The sequence below is a fragment of the Poeciliopsis prolifica genome, unplaced genomic scaffold, assembly GCF_027474105.1.
Source record: "Poeciliopsis prolifica strain line A6 unplaced genomic scaffold, Auburn_PproV2 SCAFFOLD006, whole genome shotgun sequence".
Lineage (NCBI taxonomy): Eukaryota > Metazoa > Chordata > Actinopteri > Cyprinodontiformes > Poeciliidae > Poeciliopsis > Poeciliopsis prolifica.
Window position 1 is genome coordinate 679,430 of NW_026562381.1, and position 23,014 is coordinate 702,443.

Consider the following 23,014-nt stretch of genomic DNA (forward strand, 5'->3'; position numbering starts at 1 on the left):
ATGCCTTTCAATGTTCTGGGTGACATTCACAAGGTGCATAAACCACTCGGGGCAAGTAATTTCCTGTGTTTACACTTACATTTAAAGGTGACATGTGCTGCATTGTCCCTCAATAAATCACTGTCAAAAGAAACCAATATTTTCTTCCAATGCTTTTCTTTTTTTGCTACCTCCAGTTGGAAATTTACAGTAACATGACAGGTTTTTGACTCAGGAGCTTCTGGTACAATGCTTATATTTCTGTACCTGTCAAGTTGAAGTTAAAGTTACTGTAGAGAAGTCCAAATAATAGTCAAAGAAGCATCTCTTGCAAAGCAAATAAAAACGTAACCATTGTGATTCAGCAGGAGCTGGAGAGCATGATGGTTATTCCTGAGTTAGACAGGAAGAAAATATCTTGGGATATAATGGTTAGTTGTTCAATGAAAGCTCTCTATGGAGAAGGTTTTTTTTTTTTACACAATTGTTTGTCTTAAAAATACATCTGAGTCATCACTATCGTTGTGCATTCCTTTGAGGTTGTCTTCAAACAAGCAGCTATGAACAAAGAAACACTGGAGGCATCTAAGACCTGCTGGAACAATGAATATTTCATGTCTTCATTTTGCCCAGTGCTTCTGCAAGGACCAGTTTATAAATCACTGATAGCTCTGTTTTCATTTTGATGTCCTCTGTTGCAAGTCTTAACTCATAATGGTGGTCAATATATGTCTGTTCAAGTTACTTCCCTCTTGGGATTTGTGTCAGGTATTTTCATGCATGCATCTGCACACAAAGATTAGGAGTCCAATTTTACTGATGTTTACAAAAAAGTCTTCTTATCAAAGGAGAGAAGACTTTGACAATAAGAAGTAAAAAAAAAAAAAAAAACCAAACCTCAGAGAGAGATACATTTTTTTTTTTTTAAATTGATTTGGAGAGTTTTGTTGGTGCAAAAAGGGGAGAAAACAATTCAGGCTGAGCATCAGATGTAATACTGATGTAATTTAAATGTAATGACAATGTACATGTTTGTTAGAAACATTTCATTTAACAAGCTTGCCATTTCTTAGACTACAAAATCCAGAGGAAATCTGCTTTTGACTTGACCCCACCTTGACCAACATTCAGCTCATTTGTCTGGTAGGAATCAAAGTTTATTCCAAACAGTTACAGAGTTATTAATTATGTTCATGTTTCTTTGTTGTTTGGCATAAATAAGTTAGTCAGGGCAGTTTTAAAAACAGCCAAGATTAGAACAATGCTGTGATTCTTTGTTACCTATAGAAGGTAAGAAATTAAGCCTTTTCTCCTAACTTTGATCTATTGCCTTGAGTCGGGGATTAAAATGTGGGGGAACACTAATGTTCTCTAAAAACCCTCTGAGGCCTTCACGGACCTTTTTATTTGTAAAAATCCACATGTAATTTTCATTAAGCTTCAAACTGGTCTGATTTGTGTAGATCCATCACATAAAATCCCAAATTAATTATCAGAGAGAGAATTCACACTTGCATTAGCAGAATCAGGGATTTTAGTAGAATGTAAAAATGAAGTATGAGCTCTCAACACACTAAACATATACATGTGGAGTGACAGATTCAAACACTCTTTCTCATTGACAGGGGACCCAAACAATACAGAGGAGTTGATTAGGGCTGCAGAGAAAAGGACAGTCAGCGCCAGCTGCCTCTCTCAATTCATTGTCATTAGCAGTGGAACACCAAGCCCTTTTCAAACTCATTAGTTGATAAAACAACCCTCTGATTTCCCATTAAAAAACCCATTGGTCCTCCCTCCCTACCCTCCCCACCTCACCTTTGCATTCCCACACCCTCAAATCCTCCCCTGACACTGGAAAATAAACATATCCCATCCATCCCATGTATCAAGAGCTTTGTTGCATATAAATTGTACACACAAATTTCTGAGCTGCAGATTTGAACGGACTACCTGTTTTCTGTAATATTTGCATTTCAGGATTTAGTTTCTGCTTATACTTTAAGCTATGTGCCCTCTTGGGAATTTTGAGCTGATGGGAGCTATTAGTGGGCTGAAATAGGAAAGTAATTGTGCGTCACGCAGTCAGGATGTGACTGAGTTTCTAATGCACACTTCTTTTTTTTAAGTAATCGCCTGAATATTTTGATTAAAGAGAAGTGAAATCTTATCTTGTTTCCTGGCAGAATAACAATTTATTTACATTTTGACAAAAGGAAATACATATTTGTGCTTTGAGCAGTTGGACAGCTTTGTTTATATACATTTTAATACACTGTCTTACATACAGACATACATACATACATAATCTACTGATCACATACTTAAAATTGATTTACTGATTCACTAACTGAATATTGATAAATATCAAAGTCCCCATAACCCATATACCAATGTGATAATCTAAAGTTGTAAAAAATTTTCCTTTAACTTTTTATTGTCAAAAACATTCATTTAAAGCTGCGTAGTGTCAAAATTCAAGTCAGCATGTCTCATTCAGCTAGGATCAACTTTTCTAAATTCTTGAACCATCATCTGAAATAAAACCCACAGCTGTTAGCGCCATTTTGATTGATCCAAGCAACTCAAACAAACACACGTACGAGAAGGTGACCGGTAACACCAGCGAGAAGCCACTCCTTCCTTTTCACGTCTGAGATCCTGAAGACGCACCTGAGCACAACATTTTTGTAATTTCTAGTTCTGGCTTTGAGAAGCCGTGATGCTTCTTCATACTTCTTTTTTCTTTTTACTCACTGTAATGGGTCAAACAGGCAGTTTTGGTTTTGAGAAAAACATTAACATAATGTCAGCAGAAAGCATTTTACAAGTTTGCATGGATGTCCTCGTGTCGCAGCACTTTGTAGGTGATCCAGTAGAAGATGTTGAATATGAGAAAGCTCAAGGGAAAGACGGCTCTGGATATGGTGTCGATCCGTTTGGCCCGGTCAACGAAACGCTTGTGAAGAACTTCACCATCATACATAGTGACCGGGGGCAAAGGGGAGAACACCGTGGGCCCTTCCACTGCAGTCCCATCTTTGGTTTGCAGGCAGTGACCAAGTCCATAACCACGGAAGTAAAATCCTCGGCTCTCCCGCATGAGTTCCTCCTCCTGTCGGAGCAAACACAGGAGAAAACGTTTTTTTAGTGGCTTTTCTCTCTGTGTTTTTAACTCAGGGATTACCAGATGTATCTGGTGACAAGTTGCTCAAAACTAGCAGTAAAAATAGGCGTGAAAGCATTTTCTGAAAATAAAAAAAACAAAAACAAACTCTCAATATAAACGGTTTAACAATTCAAATACGCAAAAAGAAAAACGCAGATGCCGCACAGTAATTTTAAAGTTGTTGAACGAGAATAGACAGTATTGTTGCAAAGGAAGCTAAGAAAAAATAAAAGTTGCTTTCTTCAACTATTGTTTATGTTTGAATTGACCATGTCTGGCTTCTTCCTGTGCAGAATTATGGTGCGTTCACACCAAACAAGATTTGCGTGTCTAGCTTACATTCAAAGTCTATGTGGAGGTACATTGCGGTGCATTTCTTGCATCTAGCATGGTGCAATTTTAAACAGTGGCTAGAGCGATTTTAATGCATCTTATGTGCCCTCGAAGCACCAAATATAGACTGAATGTAAATCAGGTGCACAAAACACTAGGTGTAGACCAAAATGTCAAGTGAACTTGAAGCATCGGACATGTTTTTGACGCACAAAACGTATTTGGTATCTAACATAAATTATGCAAAAGCCAAATAAAATGTGACATGACCGTTCTGACTGCAAGTACTTTGAAAACTATTGAATGCCACATATGGGAGTCGTACAAATCGGATATTTTTGGAGGTCAAAGGATCAGATTTGGGCCGTTGAGATTGCCATATCAAAGTCGGATATGGATCACATTTACTTGCTGTGTGAAAATAGTCTTAGATCAAAGTTCACTTTAAATGACAGAGTGGTCTTTGTCGCAGTAACCTCCCTATTCTACAACAAAAGGTCACTTGATAAGACAGGCTCCACTTAGTCAAACTTTTTTTTTTTAATTTTGAGTTCAGTTTGCCCAGCTAATCTGTGGCATCTTCTTGTTTCAGCACATTTTTTATTGGATTTGTCTGGTTATGTAATTAAGTGTATTAATTGATGGATTGTTTTTATATATGCTAGAGGAAAAAACTGACAACAAAAACATTGCCAAATGTGTGTGAGGTATGACATTTTAATTAGAAACACAATATTTAAAGCTCATCTTCATCAATATCCCATGCAGATGTTTACAAAATCTACTAATCTTATAAATGTTTTAGAAAGCACAAAGCAATGATTCCACTTTTGGCTTCATGCTTTTTTTTAAATAAAGACGGATATTTTTACAGTGAATGAAACATTGCTTCTGCCCTTTGAAGTGAATATTTATAGACACGCAGCTTAACTCTGACAGCCTCTCTGACACTTGCGGAGATTCAGTTTAACGGGAGGAAGTGAAGATGTGTGATCTAAATTGGATGATTAGCAGTCAGTGTGAAGACCTCTGAAAGCTCTGATCCGACCGTTTCAACTCTTCATTTCTCTCTCACCAACACTGACAGCTGCCAAATTCTGGACATACTCGGAACAGAGACACTGAAAGCTCCCGTCAGATATTATGCTACTAATGTGAATGAGAACTGGCTCTAAATTTGTCTTTAAGTCAATTTCCCTATAACTGACCGCTCCGATCTCTAGAGTTTAGACAAATCTGCTAATTTAACTTCATATAGAGATCATTCTATCACAGTAGAGTTGTTATGAAGTACTTTATGGTTGCTGTTTGACATCCAAAAGACAAATTGCACCACACAGCCAAGCTATAGGGAGTTGTTGCTCCTGTAGCACAGCTTAATTATTCCTCGTACTCGTTCTTAAATGATACAGTATGTCATGTGCTAGGATCTAAAAGTACGGTCCTCCAAAGATAATTATTGCTCCTAATCTGAGCTCCGTTCTCACAGCAGCAACAACACCAACATATTTTCCTCTCTGGGAACCAGATGCTATTTCTTTCCGGAACATGTTGATGCACATCACCATTGGAAAAGTGCAGGCGGCACCTTTAGGCTCCTGGAAATTACACTGAAGGATGAAACAGACTTCTGGAGGTCCACCACTTTTCCCCCAATATCCTAGCTTATTTCTTTTGGAGCTTTTGTTATGTCACACAGGGAAGACGTGTTCTCATGGCTGACATAATTAATCAAATTAATCATATTAATTGATTATTGGAAGAATTTAGTGATCGATTAATCTTTACCTGGAGTTTACAGACTTAGCAAATGACCATTTGCTGAAAGAACAACACAGTCAGAGCAGCAATTTAACTTAAACTGTACAAAAATTACAAATATTCATTTTAAATACATTTTGCATTTGAAATGAAAGACCTTCTTTATTTGTAAATATGTTCAACTCAGAACTCTTCAAGTGGCATTTTTAGCTTCACCTGGTTCAGATTCTGTAATAAAATAAAAACAAAAACTCCTTTCTGCCATCCATTTATTAATACAAAAAAGTAGACAGCGTTTTGACGCATCATTGGCAAGAAATTATCAAATGTACACTAAAATTTTGTTATTCCATTTCTGGAATAAATGGAATAACATATTTTCTCATTTAAAATAGGAATTAAATTATTTGCTTATATGCATGTTTTAATGCATTTAAATATTGTGTAAACCACAACAAGTCCACATCAGCTAGCAATGGACAGCTGTGAGACACAAAATGCACCAAATTCAGAGAATTACCCAATTATGTTACATACAGTAATACAGAAATACAGTCCTAATTTAAGCTTTTTATGTTTTCAGTATGGAGATAAAACAAAAACAGCAAACAAGCAAGAGAAACAGCTGTCTCAGTTAATGCCACAATTCTTTGAAAGGTTTAAGAAAAATAAGAAAGAGAGCAAAAAGAAGTCTAAACTATTTCAACAAGCAACACAACAGGGACAATAAAGGGCAGAAATTTGAAGTTAGTAAAATACTGGTATGAAGGATCGGGAGGTGAGCAGCAAAGGTTTCATGAAAACGGACGTGGGTTTGGCTGTGAGAAATACAGCAGGATAAATTCACATTTGAGGTAAAACTTTCACAACACAATCAATTTGGGTGGCTGGAGGCACAGACAGAAATTGGGTTGGAAGGTCAGGGTTGACATGGACTTCATTCGTTTTTTTTTTTTTTTTACCCTTGCACAGGCGCTGCAATGCTGACTCAGATTTCTGTAGGCTGAGTTGTTACCAGGAATGTCATTGGGTTTCCGCAAAGACTCAACGCTTGCAGCTCGACTGCCAGTCGCCTTCATCGAAAAGGATAAAAGGGGGGGGGGAACGTTAGTGCTTTGACTTGAACTTTAATTTAGTTATTCAGGATTCTGGTTTGAAAATTTCAAATCAAAACAGCAGATACAAAAGAGGTGATGATTCAGTATAATAGCTGAGGCTTTGTACACACTTAACCAGGTATTTATAACAACTAATATTTCCACCGCATTGTTAAAAAAATGTATTAGATTTTCATCCACATGAACCTGCACAAATCAGGGTTCAGAGTGTTGTTTTAAACATGCCAAACCCACAGGGGGCAGTGTAGCACAATGCTAAAACCTGTCAACGAATTGGATTGCTTAAAAAAAGAAAAAAAAAACTGGACTTCCTGTTAGGAATTAAACATGACGCAAGGAGTTACTTTTATGGTGATACATATTTGGGTTAAACTATGTAGATTAATTCTATATAACAATATAGAATTAATCAAACACAAGCCTATGTTGACTGGGAATGGTGTTAAAGTGACTATGTGGATATGATACATTTTTCACAAATCTCCACTTTGGTCAGAGTTTTTGTAAATAATTGTTTTTAATAGTATTAAATGCAATTTTGATGTGGATGAAAGCAAAAGCCCATAAAAATTGATTTGTTTTCCCAGATATTTGGCTACATGTGGACTATGCCTGAGATTAAGAAAAAAGTTTCTAGAGCGAAATTGATACTCTTCGTGCAGTAAATTCAAACCGTTTTAAGAAAGACTATACATGGAAGTAAAGATGAAATATTTGACTTATTTCTAAAGATCAAGGCAAGACATAATCTTTCGTTAACCCTATGTTTGTCTGGTTTTGTAGTCTCCACTTAACTCACAACTTCTGTCTAGTGAAATTAATCGGGTCACGTGGTAATACCTCTCAGATGGATAGTTTGTGACCTCAAACATCTCTGGGGGAGTAAATCTGCTACTGATGTGAACATCAAACATCTTTTTCCCTGAAAGACCATTACTTTCTCTCCTCTGTATTGATGGCGGATGGCAGACTGCCCAGTAAACTCTTCTACATTTACAGAGAACACGTCTGAGGCTGCCCACTCTCTAAGGCATTTAATGGGATTGTCAAGATGTCTTGTCTATGGAAAAATAACTGTTACTTGTCTGTCTTTAAGCTGAATCCACTGTGGTAGGCGTATTGTTGTGTGAAAAGTGTTCCTTATCAAAACTAAAACATTTACTGGAAATGTTACGCCGAATGTCTACAACTATAACTACTTGGTGTTTCATCAACATTTAAAGCATAAACTAAGAGCATGAAGAAACTTAACTAATTTAAAAGCAAAACAAATAAAACAAGATGAAAGTAACACAACAACAAAAGAGGGGAAGAAAGATGATGAACATATACTCAAATCTTAAGTTGCACCAAATGTATAAAGTGGATATAGATGCACCAATTGGAGATTTATGGCTGAGTTATGCTGTTTTTCTTTTTTTACATTGACCCACCAATCAATTTAAGTCAATTTTCAAGCCATTCTAAGAACTGTTTTTTAATCTTGTGGCCATTAAGTTACGAATGTTACAAATAAGTGTAAACTTTTTAACACAGGGCTTTTCTACCCTGATTTAACATTATGTTTGTGCTTCTTGATACAAAAAGAGCCACAAAAGTCTGACATTCAATACTGCAAATAAGATATTAACTGCTTACTAATATCCAATATTTAAACGTATAAAAGCTGTGTAATGGAACCACTGCATCCCAGTTTCTACAGTCATGGAAAGGTTGTTTCTCTGTATCAAATGGTGTGACAAAAATAAAGATTCTCGAAGGTCCTCACAGGTCAGTGCTCAACATGAAAATGAGCCGCGCTGAGATGAGCACATCTTCCTCATCTAACTTGACAGCCAGCTGTAGCGTGTTGATGTTGTCAGGTCCAGGATACGTAGCACGCCACAATAACAAGAGGCATAAGTCAACATTATAGGAGCTGACAAGGTGTTGTGCTGCTGAATGTGTGCGGTTTATCTTGGGCCTACTTTTTAGGAATCAACTGCATCTTGTGATGGCTGAATGTTTTATTTCCTGGAGACATCCTTCAGCTGTGTGGGTGCCTGCACAATTTACACTTACTATTCTCTGCTGCCGTTGCTTTTTCCTCAGCCTGATGAACTCCTTGTGTTGCCTCGAGACAAAGTTGACGGCTGCATACTCCAGCAAGGCGGCAAACACAAACAGAAGGCACACCGCCATCCATATGTCAATGGCCTTCACATAGGACACCTGAGAACAGGAAACATGACAGGGTAATCAAAAGCCAATCAATAAGGCTGAAGGAAAATTTGTGGGTGGTTCACACTCCACCCGTTTTTCTGCTGTGGGTTTCACCGAATCTCATGTCTGGGATGACCTAGAATTGAAATGAGTCAGTGAGTTGTAGGCAGCTGAAACGTAGCGATCAGACAGGTCACGACCAAGACTCGGGGAGTGCCCCAGCTGTGTCATTCATAAAAGACGACATGTCAAAGCACATCAGTGATACTGGAGCAAAGCATAGAGACTTCACTTAATTAGGCAGCAATTTACTGGCTGTTAAAGAAGCAAGCACTGGAACAGAGAAAAGGGAAATTCTGCATCCATTATAGTTTTCTGTCATCATCTCTTAACAGGATCTAAATTATACAAAATTATGACCAAATCCTTCAAAGTCTGTCACGCCAAAGTAAATCTTTCCCTGAATGATTTAACAACGTAGTTTTGTTTCTTAAATCAAAAGTGCAGCTACTTTTACATGTATGTAGCTGAGATTAAGTTTCTGCTGCCTTCACTGTTTCTGGTATAATCAGGAAATAATAGAACCAAACCAAATGCTATGCCAAATAGATTATTTTGAAGTACTGGCAGAAGTTTTACTTCCTCTCCTCATATTGTCTCCCCTTCATCCCCTCCAAAAACATCTTTGTTTCAAATCAGAAATACAGAAACAAAATAAAACATGGATTGTAGCAAACAAGACAAACATAAATACAACATCATTATGTAATATGTAAATTGACTTTTGAATGCAGCAGAGTTGTGTTGCTTTTGTCTGCACTACTGTGATTCTATCTAAGTTTGTCTTGATATCTCAGGCTACTTTCGTGTATTTTAACCAGAAAACAGTAGAAATATAGCCAGTCTTGCAGGCTTACCTTCGGCAGAGAAGCTCTAGAACCAGAGCTCTGCGTGGTCATCGTCAGCACTGTGGTGATACCCAGACCAACTCTGGCCGGCGCAGCGTCCATGTTTATCCAAAAGGAAACCCAGGAGAGGATAACGATGAGGAGCGAAGGGATGTACATCTGGATCAGGTAGTAACCCATCTGCCGTTCCAGGTGGAACTTCACCTCAATGCAGGTGAATTTACCTGATGGAACAGCATGAAATATTAAACTCAGACTCATGGCTCTTCTTTGTGTTTGTTTGTTTTTTAATGAAAAATATAAATCTCCTATTGTCAATGTAACTATATCAAAGCAGAAAGTTTGAAAAGAGATGCACACTATGTACTGGCTGTTATTGGGTCATTGCTTTTTTAAGACTTTAAGTGGAATTCATTCATTCACCTGTGTTGTAGTGCTTTGTGCAGTAGCCCAAGTCCTTTTCTTCTTTCAGCACAAACTGTGGGAGTGTGAGATCATCAGCCACTTGAACAGGGTTGTCAGACAGCCACTCAAAGATCAGGTCATTCATGGTGTAACCGACTGTGAAAGAGGAAAATAGGACATGAAGAAACAGACGATATTCAGTCCAGAGATAAATGATTTCCTCTTTATGAGGAAATAAACATGTCCATGTTTTTTAAGTAAGTGCACCTACTAAAGCAACACAGCTCAACATTGTCCATCCTCCTTCTGACAGTTCTGGTTATATAACTAGACACAACTCAGTAAGCAGAGCCGACAGACAAGAGAAGGGATGCTGTCTTGCAGACTGTGCTGCCCCATGATTTTCCATTACTACTGGATTTTCCAAGGTCTGGAGAGACAACCGGAGACCCTCTGACATTGAAAATTAAAGTTTTTTTGCCAGGTTTGACCTCTGGTACTAATGATGGCCATATTAAAAGAAGAGATGGTTGCAATAACCATCTCTTTATCTGCATTTCTGACAGTTTATATCTCTTAATTAGCTGCAGAAATCCTCCCCAACCACCGTTAATGACCTTGTTGCTACATGGGCTGCAGAGTTGTAGAGGTCCACAAATGAACTGTCATTTAATTCAGGTGTGTTGACCACCACTGTTCAAAAATTACAAATAGGTTAAAGTGATCTCCAAGAACAACTGCACTGATTTAGAGAGAAATGTAGGAGAACAAGTAGATTTAATATAAAAATAGTTCCTGTGAAATATTGAAATTGAGCTGTTAGCAGGTCATGACCTCAATAAGAGTGACACACAGTAATAATCTTCTGCCAGAAGCTGCTTCAGATTTCCTTTAAAACTAACTGTTGAGTGAATTAGTGCTTCAGAATTTATCTGGAAGCATTAATCTGGTAGAAGATAAGTGTGTTAAACATTTTCAAAATTAGCTAAAGTGCTTAGTAAAAGATTAAGATTTTTAAAGTGCATTAAAAATCTTAATATTACTTCCAAAATAAGAATACATTTGTTGATAAATCAAACTACTCCAAACCAAAATTTGTCAGAAGTATGAATACTTTTCAGCTCAAATAGATAAATATTGTATTTGCAACAACATACAAATTAACACTTCAATATTAAGTCCAAGAAGTTATTTGTAATTCATTTAAAGGAATTATTAGTCAGTTTTATGAATCAAAACAAAGATTCAATAGAAATATGTAACATTTTTGGTATTTCATTATTTCTTAAATATACATTAGTTTATGGAAAAAAAATGGAACCAACAAATTATTATATAGTTTTGCTTTAAATGTCCACTTAAAATTTCACCTTGCATGTTTAAACAATAAAATGATTAATTTTGAGGTTCTTATGCAGAACACTGAGGGAAAAAAATGACATATCCTTGCACAAAATGCAAGGATATGTGGTACTTGTTGATATGCATTTATTTAAGATGTTATGTGTTTTCAGAAATGTGCAGTTTTTGTTGTGGCAAAAATACATGCAGCATGAAACACCGCAAATCTCCTTGAGCATCTGAACAATGCTTACATCTACTGGGAACCTTCAGGGCCTGAGCTGCAAAGACATCAATTATTCAAGACGCTACATCCAGCGCTGTACCTCACGTTAGAGAAACACTTCCACAAAAACACACTTATTTTGTTCTTGAGAAGAACTGTCACTCACACATCCTCCCACAATAACCGAGGAGAATGCCAATGCCTTCCTAAGACAATACAACGGTCTGCTTTGCTTCTGTCAATTACAACTATTGACAGAAGGTTTGGCAAACATGACCGACTCATGTAGCAGACAAAAAAAAATTCCTGAGCCAGATTGTCTGGGATTGTGAAGCGAGGTCCATTCGTCACATGTGATCCACTTCCTTATGTTTAAAAGCCATTCATCAAGTGAAATGCTTCACAGCCACCGTCTCAGTCTCTCTTCCATTCTTTTCATCGATCATTGAAGATAGAAAGTAGGTTTAAGATTACTGAACGCTGACAACGCAAGGTAGGAGAACATCTTATAAGCTGTGTATTTGGAGCTCTGATGTGTCAGAATAGAAAAAAATCCCATGCTTGGAGCTTTTTATATAACTAAATAAGCCAGTGGCATGAAAAGGCCAAGCAGAAGATTGGCCCTGGATCCTGAAGTCTGGACGATTACACCTGTTTTTTCCTCTCTAACAGATGGTGTAGGCACATTTTCAGTAGTGACAGTAAAACCTATAATGTCCTCTCAATGTTAGGCTCCAGCCAAGGTGATTGCACCCTTGGGTGGTATACTAGCACTTGTCAACACAAGGCCAAGTATTCTCACTGGGCTTTTAATCAGAAATGATTACCTCTCCTCTAATGGCAGCGGAAAGTGATACAGTAACTCAAACCAAAACACACTCACACACCTTTAAAGTCCACAATTCTCCCTTTAGTTTTTACACTTGGAGGACAAAATATTTCACCTTTTGTTTTTGTTTATTTACATTGTTAAGCTGCAGTTTCATCAATCTATTTAAATCTGTTTCAAGCATTAAAACATTCTCGCTCTAAAGCTAAAACAGACACAAGGAGATGTTATATTCAGCACAATTTGGACTTTAGTGGAGATGAGCTTTAATCACCATAAAAAATCTGACAAGAACTTGGAGTCATTAGTATTAGAACTCAAATACCAGTTAATCAATATATTTTCCCTACTGATTAACTAAAACCAAAGGAACAAAATTAATATAAGCAACTAAAGTAAAACAAGAACAAACAACACTAAATACTCACACTGTTGTAAATGAATACAAATGAGTAAAACTGCAAGATTTACTATGGGATTATCTGAATTTTATGGACCAATTTAAAAATTTTACTTAAATATAAAAAGGCTAATAAGTGAAACTCTCCTCTAAGAAGCTGACTGCTCAATAGTTTCCCTCATTATATTCAAATATTAGCCTTGAAATAAAATAATGTTTAATAAATATATAGAGACCAACAGAAAAAATGATGGTAATTAAAGAACAAAAATAAAATCTACTTTAAATATATAATACAATTCGTTTATTATGTATTGCTAATACTATGCTTATGAGAATATACTTCTAAAATAGCAAGCTTCATGAAACAAATATCTTCAAACAATTAAATGATACTGTAGTACATACATTTTCTACAGTTAGTACATTATTTTGGTAAAACAAGAATAGATAAATTAGACATCACAGTTTTTCAAATTTTTCTGAACTAATATTATATTTGTAAAATATTTGTAACATAGATTAGCAGCTCCTGCAACTTGGTTTTTAATAGAGCCATTAAAACGCCTGAGTTTTCCAGACCTAGAACATCACAACCCTTACAAAGACGAGTTGAGAAATGGATGGAATGGGAGTCCGACCAGAAAAATTATAGAGTCCTCTTATGAAAGAGTTTAATTTGACCAAGTCATAACAACAGCTTTACAGGATAAAGTTAATATCTGTTGTGCTATTTTTGTTTTGAATTGTTTGTCCTTGTGTTAATTACAGAAATAAATCAAGTTGCTTATTGGAGACCATGGAGGATAGTTTCACAAACACCGAAACAAATTGTTATTGGATCAGATAAAAATATAAGAAACACCACCAGCTTTCCTTATTTGTGGAACATCCTTCTGCAGAGATTACTTTATGACACAGGTTCTTTGTCTGTTTCACCCTTTGGTAAGCTTAAATTCCCTGTGATAAAGAACTAAATCACCTCTGGGCACAGCGGTGACTCACATAATAATAAAAGGGACACTGAAATAAAGTTTTATTATTTATATCCTGGAAATTGGTTTCATAAGGGCAGATCTTATCTCTGCTAAAGGTAAGGAGCGACTAAAAAGAGAGAATAACATTTATTCCATTTCATTCATTGCAGTAACCTTTGAAAATGTTTCCAGTGTATAAATTATCCCACATTTAAGCATTCCAGTTGTGTGTGAAATAGTATGAAAACATCATTAATCATTCATTTTTCCCTTGTCTAACCATGTTTGTAACAGTAATTAAGTATTTTCCTGCTGCCATTTGCTAAGGCAGCATGTATCTGCCTTATATGAATGGTGTTTGATGTTTCCCATTTTGAAGAATGCCTGAAAGAAATGGGTTTGCGTGTCCCGCCGTATTTTTAATCCAGAACTCATCTTCAGTTTCTTTGATTTTATAGGAACTGTAAAGAGTGTCAGAACTATAAGTGTGGAGTTTGAAGTAGGAGACAAATATATCTTTTTTGTAAGACGTCCTGCTATGAATAATATATATGCTCCTCTATCTCCTTCGTCTTATGGGATTTTAAGTGCCTAATCAGAGGATTTTAGTGACTACATACACTAGAGTACCTTAAAAAAATAACTTCCAGTAACTTTTATAGGACCTTACTTTTTAATTTTATTTGAATATATAGCTTAAAATAATTTTGAAGTCACACAACTCTTACTTTTGTAACAAGATGACTGGTTCTTCTCACTCTTCATTGCATTGTTGACTTAAGTTAACCTCCATATGTGCTTTCATTCTGTTTTTTAATTCTCACTTTCAAGTCTAAAATACTAAACTTCCTTACAAATATTTGGTAGATATTTTTACTTAATCCATATGGAAAATCTAAAAACAGAAATTAAGGAAGGAAGGAAGGAAAGAAGAAAAGAAGGAAGGAAGAGCAAACTTGAGTAGTTTGTTCTTCTTTCAAAGAAGAACAAACTTTTGTTGTCCTTCAAAAGAAAGACAAGAAAGGAAATCCAGAAGGGAAGACAAAAGTAAGAAATTACAGAATAAAATCAGAAAGAAAAGAAACAAAGGAAGGACAAAAGGAAGGAGGGCTTCGAGATGCGAAGAAAGAACAAAAGGTAAACAAAGGAAGTACACAAAGTAAAACAATACAATGTAGAAAGAAAATGGGATGAGAAAGGAAGTAAATCAGGAATGAAGAAGAATAGAGAAGCTATGAAGAACATGAAAGAAAGGTGGCAGAGAAAGAAGAAATGATATAGAGAAAGGAGGTGGGACAATATTAAAGTCTAGAAACAAATATTTTTCCAGACTGCCTGGGACTCATGTAGCTAAAAACTCTGCTACTCTCCTTTTGGACAGATTTTTAACGTGCATTATTCTTTAAGAAACAGTGAACCCGTTTGGACATGGTGCTTGTTTCCAAAAATATGTGGAAACAATTGAGCTTTTATTTTTGCAATCAAATTTGTACTATGGTAACTTGTGAAACGAGGTACACTGGAACAACACCACTGTCATACAGAGTTAGTATTCCTTGGATTACAGCCATGTAAAGCAAGGCAAAGACTGGAACACAAAAGAGATTAAAAAAAATATGTAAGAGAATAAAGGAAGAGGAAGAAATGAAAACTCACAGCTTTCAAGCTGCATGGTGCAGGTCTGAATGTCCATTGGGAAATTCTTCAAGTCCATAGGGCAGGACAGGATTAGAGTCAACCTGAGACAGAAACAGATTGGAAAAAAAGATGTGGAGCCATAGGGAATATGAGAAGGCCTTAAAGAGGTCAGGGAAATGATTCCAGACATAGGGAGACATAGTAAGATTACAGATTGACATAACAGTCAATTTTATAAGCACAAATGTACTTTGCTTACCACTTTACAGAATGCAAATGTCTATAAAGTCTTAATAAAGAAAGGGCACAAGAGGTAAACTTCCCTCAATGACAGAAGATTGAAAAACATCTTGAGTTACCATTTGTTCAGTCATTGCACCACAAGTAAATGAGAAGTAATTGTTGTAGGCATCCTGACTTCATTTGTTGTGCAGTTGAAGCTTTATGGCTCCAATGATTCTCAGAGAGGAAAGATGGAGAAAGCTATTTAAGAGTCTGACTGAAGGAAAGCTGTGTAATTACCCGCTGTAATGCATTGCCCAGAGGCGAGACAAGAGCCTCCAGCAATAAACACACTCACATCCATCTGATAATGTGCTATGATGATACAATATTATTTCCTACAGAAGAAGAACAAACTACAAATACCCCACTGATTGAATTCTCACACACAGCTTAAACAGTGTCATGTATTTCAGGTTGATTTGATTCATAATTACCAAACGCAGCTAGGAAGCAAATCAGCTACGTGACAGCTCAGTCGCTCGGTGGATTGGAAACGTTGATCTGAGTGATGCTGACACAAATGTTTTGTCTCTCTTCAGCTTTCAAATCAGTGCATTTGTGAGTGTCATTATTTCTAAACCCTAGATTATGCTTAAACCTGGTGTACTTAAATTGAGAATGGCTCATTTTGGTGACATTAAGGAGTGTTTTATCCAGGAATAACCACCTGCTTTAAACTGAAAGATCTTTTTACAGTGGGGAAGATATTTTTGAGTTTCTTCTTTAAAAGGAATGAACGTTTTTGCATTTTTTGTCCACAAACGTGAGAGAAAAAAAGCTAAATGAAATTGTTTGATTTTTAAATAATAAATTAGCATTTTATTGTACAAAATAAGTTTTTAATCATCAACCAACCAGCAACAATCCTGCCTCTCATAGACCTGTTTGTTCATCTGTAAGAAGCTCTCCAATCCTCCACTAAGTTCATGTGTTAAGTGAACTTGTTTGAATTTGTTACCTGTGTAAAAACACCTGTCCACATACTTAATCAAAGTCCTATCTCTCCAGTTGACTCGGGACATCAGGGACAAAACTGTAGAGCTACACAAGGTTGGGATAAACAAACAAGTTGGTGAGTGAGCAACAGTTGTTGGCGAAATTACTCAAAAATGGAAGAAATTCAAGATGCCTGTCAATTCCTCTTTGATTCTATTTGTATAGAAATAATAAAATTAAATAATATTTCTAAATTTTAGGCCAGTAGAAATCAGTTTTCTCTTTAGTAACTTTGGTATGACCTTTTTGCACTTTGTAAAAAGCAGGTTTAGTGTTTATACCTTACTTAAAACTGTACTTAATAAAAAAAAATGACTTTATGGTTACATAATTTTATTTAAATTCCCATTAATACTTTGTAGATGTGTTTTTATTGTTTCCTCATACTGCTGTCAGTCAAACCTCTTGATAAATCTGGCTGGGACTGTCTGTGGAAGAAACTGTTAAATCTGCTCCCATTTAGAAGGGGATACATTTTACTATGGCAACTCATGTCCAGGCCCTTCTGAAATTTGCAAGTGACTATCTGGATGATTCAGAGGGTGCATCAAAGCAAGGCATGTCAGATGAGATCGAAACCATAAAACATTGTGGTAAGCATCATAGTGCTTTCCTCCATATTGGAGCAACGTATCGAGAGATTTCCTTATTCCCCCAGTAAGAGAACTGAATATGGGTCAATGCTGGATCTTTCTGCAGGACAATGAGGCAAAACAAACAGCCAGGGCATCTAAGGCTGTTTACATAGTGACTCCATAAGAAGCATTTGAAGGTTCTGATCGAGCCAAGCTAGTTTGGAGGAAACTGTTTCCTACCAACAGCCCTGAAACCTGAAAAATCCCTGAGGGATCTAAACCGCCTGATGCAGTGTGTGAAAACCTGGTCAAGAACTACAGGAATCTCCATGATTGTAATCAGATATTTACTGTTTTTTTGCCTTGTCAATAGTATTTTTAGATAACTTTACATATTTTTAATTTGTAGTGCTGCTGCAATGTTAGTGGGTGAAAAATCAGAAGAATAGCGGTAAAATTCGCAATGCATTTACATATTTATTGTGAACTTTACATTTCATCTTGTACTTATATGTGTGGCTTAACCCCTTGGGAATCATTACATTTAGCCAATAATATTTACCTTTTGAAAACAAGGAAGCTATAATGTTTTGAATCTGAAATGTGATGCTGGAGTATCAGGAGTGCTTTTTTTTTGTCCAGTAGGAACCAGAACAATATCCATCTGCCACTCAACATTAAACAGAACAAAATGGTTATGGAAAATAGAAAAAAGATTTAACTGTGACATCCATGTCATGACTAGAAATAAGATCCTCTTCTCTGGTGCTACGCTTAAATCGGTAAGATTTCCTTTCCCCAGTGCAGAGTGTCATTTAAAAACTTCCATCAAAGCCTGTCACACGCTTTCTGTTTGGCATTTTCATTAAATCTTTTTCACCATGCTCCCTCCATCCCTTTTGATGAGTGGACAGATGCAGAGGGTGCTTGTCTTTGGAAATTTGGCAATCCACAGAAGTCGAGATGTTCTGCATGATGGGATTTCTTTGCTGTCTGCCTCTCTTGGACCGTACTGAGAGACATTTTTGATTTGAGCTGTTTTTCCACATGACACTTAGTGGGATTCAATCAACTCAGAGTTGACTTTGGTTACTTAGTACATGTTTGTGAAGGGAAAGGATACGACTAAGGCAGTCCAACTGGAATGCGGAATCAAAAAAGGACAAATAAATAACCTACATTCGATTTTTAGACAACTAGAAGTTAATTTGGTTTCTAATTACCCATCCACATCCAATGGTTTTGCTGTCCATGTTTTGACTTCACTCACCTGATGCTGTAAAGAACATTCCCATCTTGGAAAATCCGCAGCAGCTTATTATCTGTCGTGACCTCATGGAAATTGGCTCCCTTCTCATTTGCAAAGAACAGATCAGGTTTCCAGATCGAATCCAGCATGGAAGGATCCAGGTCCAGGGAGTCGTCTGGGTATTCGTTGTACGCCAACCGAGGGTCGTTCCATATTTGCCGTAGAAACACGTTGAGTCGGTAGTCCTGTGGAAGAACTCAAGGTAGTTATGGAAAACATACAACAAACAGAGATGGATTTTTCTGCTAATTTTAAAGATGTAAGGATGACAGATACTATGTTGCTTGTTATAAACATATTAGACTTAGCTATCGATTAAAATTATTTTAAAAATGTAAAATATGTCTGGCATTGTCAAGAAAAACTGAACGCAATGAACAAATGGCAGCAGTTGTAAACATCACTTGCATCAAAGGATTTATGACTTTCATTTGATTCTATAATTCAGGAACATTTTAAATTTAACTGGAATGTGAAAATGGGGCAGAGCTATATCAAAAAGAAACATCAATTTGTAAGATATTCCTCTTTTTTAATAATAATAAAAAAATCAGGTCACTGCATAATTAAGTTCAAAATTTTTCATACTCGTGGGAGATTTCAAACTGCCTTTTAATTTTACCAACACTGGCAGTAATATCAATAACTTGGAGTCCCTGTAGTATTAGGGAATATTGCTTTGTTTCATTCATTGAAAACAGTGTGATTTCTGCCTCTGCAGGGATTTTGTATGAAATAGTGAATGACTGTAAGGCAGCTAATGTTGGATTAGCAATATGGATTTGGAACCAGAGGTTATGGGTAATTGGCTTGGGTTAGACAGGGAAGCACTTATTTATAATTTGATTATTATTTATTTGACTTGAATTTGACAGAAAATGTATGAAAGGAGCTAAATAAATGAGGGTGATCGCCAGTAGGTTTTCCAACCTCAAATCTTAGGAGCCATTCACCAAAAAGAAATTATCAAAATAACAGATTAGAAATGCAAAAAGCGGATCATCAGTTAGAAGAGGGCTTGCAATAGTTATATTTTCTATTGATAAATGAGGAGGATATACATTGATAAAATGTAAATTAAACCAGACTTTCTTTTTCCAAAATTGAGACTCATCGTCTTTTGAGAAACACTCGTCTCATTTTCTATAAGAAAAAAGAAAAGTCTCAGTTGAAGGAAAATAGTCATAACTCTAAATCCTGTAGAGTTATGAATTATTCTGGGTTTAACTACATATTTTTATATCTGACCAAATATGTGTGGCTGGATGCCCCGTCATGAACTGGCGTGACCCCACAGGGATTAGCAGGTATGCACAGTGGATGGATGGATGGAATATTTTCAACCAAGTATTGCATGTGTTGCAGTAAGTAATATTTATAACACTGCATCCATGGCTCATTAGAATATTAAAATATAAAGAACTGTGCAAAAGTTTTGATTCATCCTCTAGTTTATATATTCTAATAGTTCAAACTGGGCTACATTGTTATTTCTTTAAGCTTTCTGCAGGTTTTTACTGACTTTGGTTCAGCAGCACATTGTAATCGCGAGTGCCGTCGTTCTGGTTGTAACCGGGGAGGACTGCTCCTCTGGAACTCCCTCAGATCCCCTTAAACAGTTCACGACTGTATTGCGCTGACCCAGCAGCAATAACACTATCAATGCAGACCTCTTCACTCCCCTCTCTCTTTCATTTCAGTTTTTCAATTTTTCATTTTAATTGCTGAGTGGACAGTTCATTATCAGCATGTCAGTGACCCGTTGGTCTCTGAAGGTTGCGCTGCTGTGCTCCAGGAAACAGAAATGAGAGGCTCCAGCAGTATGGGGATTAATAAGCAAGAAGATCAAGGAAGAGAAAAGAACTGGTTGAGAGTTGCTTTGTATTAACTAGGGAGATGGTAGAGCGACGGTTAATATAGATATCTTAAAACTAATATATAGGAATCTATTTCAATCAATTTTTATTCTGAAAAAGTAAAAGTTGTTGACTTACCATAGTAGTTTCTGTAATAGACCCAAAGCTGTTGATGAAAATATTGCAGGTGACATTCACAGGAGGGCCTGAGGGAAGAAACAACAGACTGAATGTACACATCGCTCCCATAAGTTGGGATTTATGAGATTAAACCGCTGCACACGTTAAAGCTACCCATTATACTGTACATCTCCTGAGGCTTCTGAAAAATGTCAGCAGTTTCTTCATTACTTTTAATCTTCGTGCATTGATTGCAGCTGAGAATGTTACAGGAAATCAAGTGATTGCTGCTCTACCTTTGATTTGGAAGAAACTGGAACTTTATTTCTGTCCGAGTGGAAAAGGTAAGCGGAGTGTTGAATTAGAAAACAGAAATGTTGGGACTGTTTAAACAACTGAAGCACTAATCAATCAGGTAGTGACTGAAATTGCTAAACTTTGGCTCCAACTTGTTGTCAGCCAATAAGATAATTTTTCGAACATCGAAAGAAAGTTGCTATGATCATTCTTGATGGAAAATATTGTGAAACAAAAGATGTGCTTTCACTGCAGAGTGTTTGCAGGCATTTATCTTGTTTCCATGTGTCTGTTTTGGGATTTTATTGATGGTAGTTGTGATAATATGCTGGTGCATACAACGCACCTTTGAAGTTGGGTCTGATGCGTGCATCGTATCCTGACGTTCTCCCCATGAGTTTGTCCAGGAAGTCAGAAGGTGAAAGCTGTGGTCCGACCCGCCCCGGGGGCTTTGTCTCCTCCTTACAGGAGCTCAGTCTGAAACCCCAAAAGACAAGGAACAAGCAAAGCATGAGTGATTTAAAAACCGTACAGAGTAAGTGTTTTAAGTGCTTTGAACTTCTTCTTCTTTTTTGTCGGGGTTCAAGTGCAAATTTCTAAACTTATATATTATATATTCTAATAAATTATTGCAAATGCATCTCCAATCTGCTTCAACACACCTAAATCAGATTATCGCAGGATTCTGACTTGTGCTGCACAACATACATGGTGGTTTTGCAGTGTTTATATTTCAAAGAACAACCCCAAAAAGCGCACTTTGCATCCCTCACCAGACCCTGTTCAGTTCAAAAATAGCTCCACCATCTTTGTTTCTGTGTCAATGACTCTGCTCAAGGATGCAGCAGTGCCCTCTTCTGGATGGAGGTTTTTCTACAGCATTAAAATAATTTAAAAGCAGAGGTCATTAATTAATTGATTGGAACTCATTTTGATCTAATTAACCATTGATCCATAATGAATCAATAGTCAATTATTTGTTTAAAATAGAAAATAGAATCGAACAAATCAGCAAGTCTGCTAACAAAATAATCCAGAGAGAAATGAGAATGAAAATTAGATCAAATGAGTTGGTAAAGAACGATTCAACTCTTTTGCATGTTGTCTGTGTCTCATTGCACTTGTTAGGCTACGAATGCAGAGAAGGAACAGAGAAGTTGAGGTAAACTTGTCCCTTTCCTGTGATTCCCACTGCTGCTGCCTTAGCAGGGGTAAGTCTGACAGAATGATGGCTCAATTGGAATGCTATGAACGTCACACAGGGGAGAGGAACGAGTTGATTGGAGCTCCAGAGAGGCTCAAACAACCACTGACAGGAATTACCAACAGGCAGGAGTCAAATTGAGAAGAGGAAGGAAGTGGAAGAAAAATGTTTAAAGGTAAAGGTAAAGATAAAAAAACGAAATCCTGGATCATAATGGATCAGAGTTCAGTTTGGCCCCTGCTATAGCTCAGCATGTTGCACCGCGTGATTTTGATACAACTGTAAATAGTTCACGATCTGTCTTGATCTAAAGCTCTGTAGTAGAGATGGCAGGTTCAATCCCGAGGCAGCTTTGCTGATGTACCGTGTTCCTGGGAGTGTGTGTGGAGCCAGTTTCTGATCCATCAATCTTAGAACCTCTTAGCTCTATCTACAGTCACATAAACTGCACAGTCAGGGACTGCAGGCTGGAGGTCTTTGTGGAGAACATTTCAGGTCACAGAGATGCTGGATTGACATTGTGATATATTTGTGCCTTGTAGTTTAGGCTGCAAATAGAAATTCAAACTCAGGTTGTGTCTCATTATCTCATCATTCCTAACCGGCTTGTTTATTTCACTCCGCACATTATTGGTGAGGATTTACTGTCACTATAGTGGAAATAGAATAAATGCCAATTCCACCACTTTGCAAGTGGAGCTGTCAGTAGTTTAGTCTTTTTAAAAAAAACAAAAAAACAATGCAGATATTTGTGTAAAAATAGCAAACAGTTTCACAACAAAAACACTGCAATTAACAGAGTCAAAGAACAAGTCTTAGACATTGCAGACAGCAAAACAAGTCATTATCCCCCCATTTTCTTTAAATTGGGATAATTATACAAGCACAATTTCAAGAACAGAAGAGATGTTTTCAGAGGTACTGAAAAAAGCAGCATTCAATTCATTTTTTAATTATTTTCATATAGATTTTTGTTGTTTTCTAACAAACCAACTTTACAGCCTTGCAAAAATGTTAATATCCCTGAAACTGTTTCACATTTTCCCATATTACAACCACAAACTTCAGTTAATCTTAATGATATTT

At 36.7% G+C, this 23,014-nt stretch overlaps 1 protein-coding gene across 2 annotated transcripts in view; it reads right to left on the bottom strand.

Moving 5' to 3' along the window:
- Nucleotides 1-2,166: 2,166 nt before the first annotated feature.
- LOC129360811 (glycine receptor subunit alpha-4-like) overlaps nucleotides 2,167-23,014 on the bottom strand; it is a 47,199-nt gene continuing 26,351 nt past the window's right edge. The window contains exons 2-10 of one of the 2 annotated variants that reach the window (XM_055031245.1): nucleotides 21,071-21,201; nucleotides 20,446-20,513; nucleotides 18,413-18,636; nucleotides 15,305-15,387; nucleotides 9,894-10,031; nucleotides 9,480-9,694; nucleotides 8,422-8,571; nucleotides 6,205-6,315; nucleotides 2,167-3,094 (exon numbers count right to left, since the gene is read on the bottom strand). In XM_055031245.1, coding sequence (XP_054887220.1) covers nucleotides 2,804-3,094; nucleotides 6,205-6,315; nucleotides 8,422-8,571; nucleotides 9,480-9,694; nucleotides 9,894-10,031; nucleotides 15,305-15,387; nucleotides 18,413-18,636; nucleotides 20,446-20,513; nucleotides 21,071-21,201 — 1,411 coding nt within the window. In that variant the 3' untranslated portion in view covers nucleotides 2,167-2,803. The remainder of the gene's footprint in view (nucleotides 3,095-6,204; nucleotides 6,316-8,421; nucleotides 8,572-9,479; nucleotides 9,695-9,893; nucleotides 10,032-15,304; nucleotides 15,388-18,412; nucleotides 18,637-20,445; nucleotides 20,514-21,070; nucleotides 21,202-23,014) is intronic. The other variant, XM_055031246.1, reaches the window with a different exon arrangement.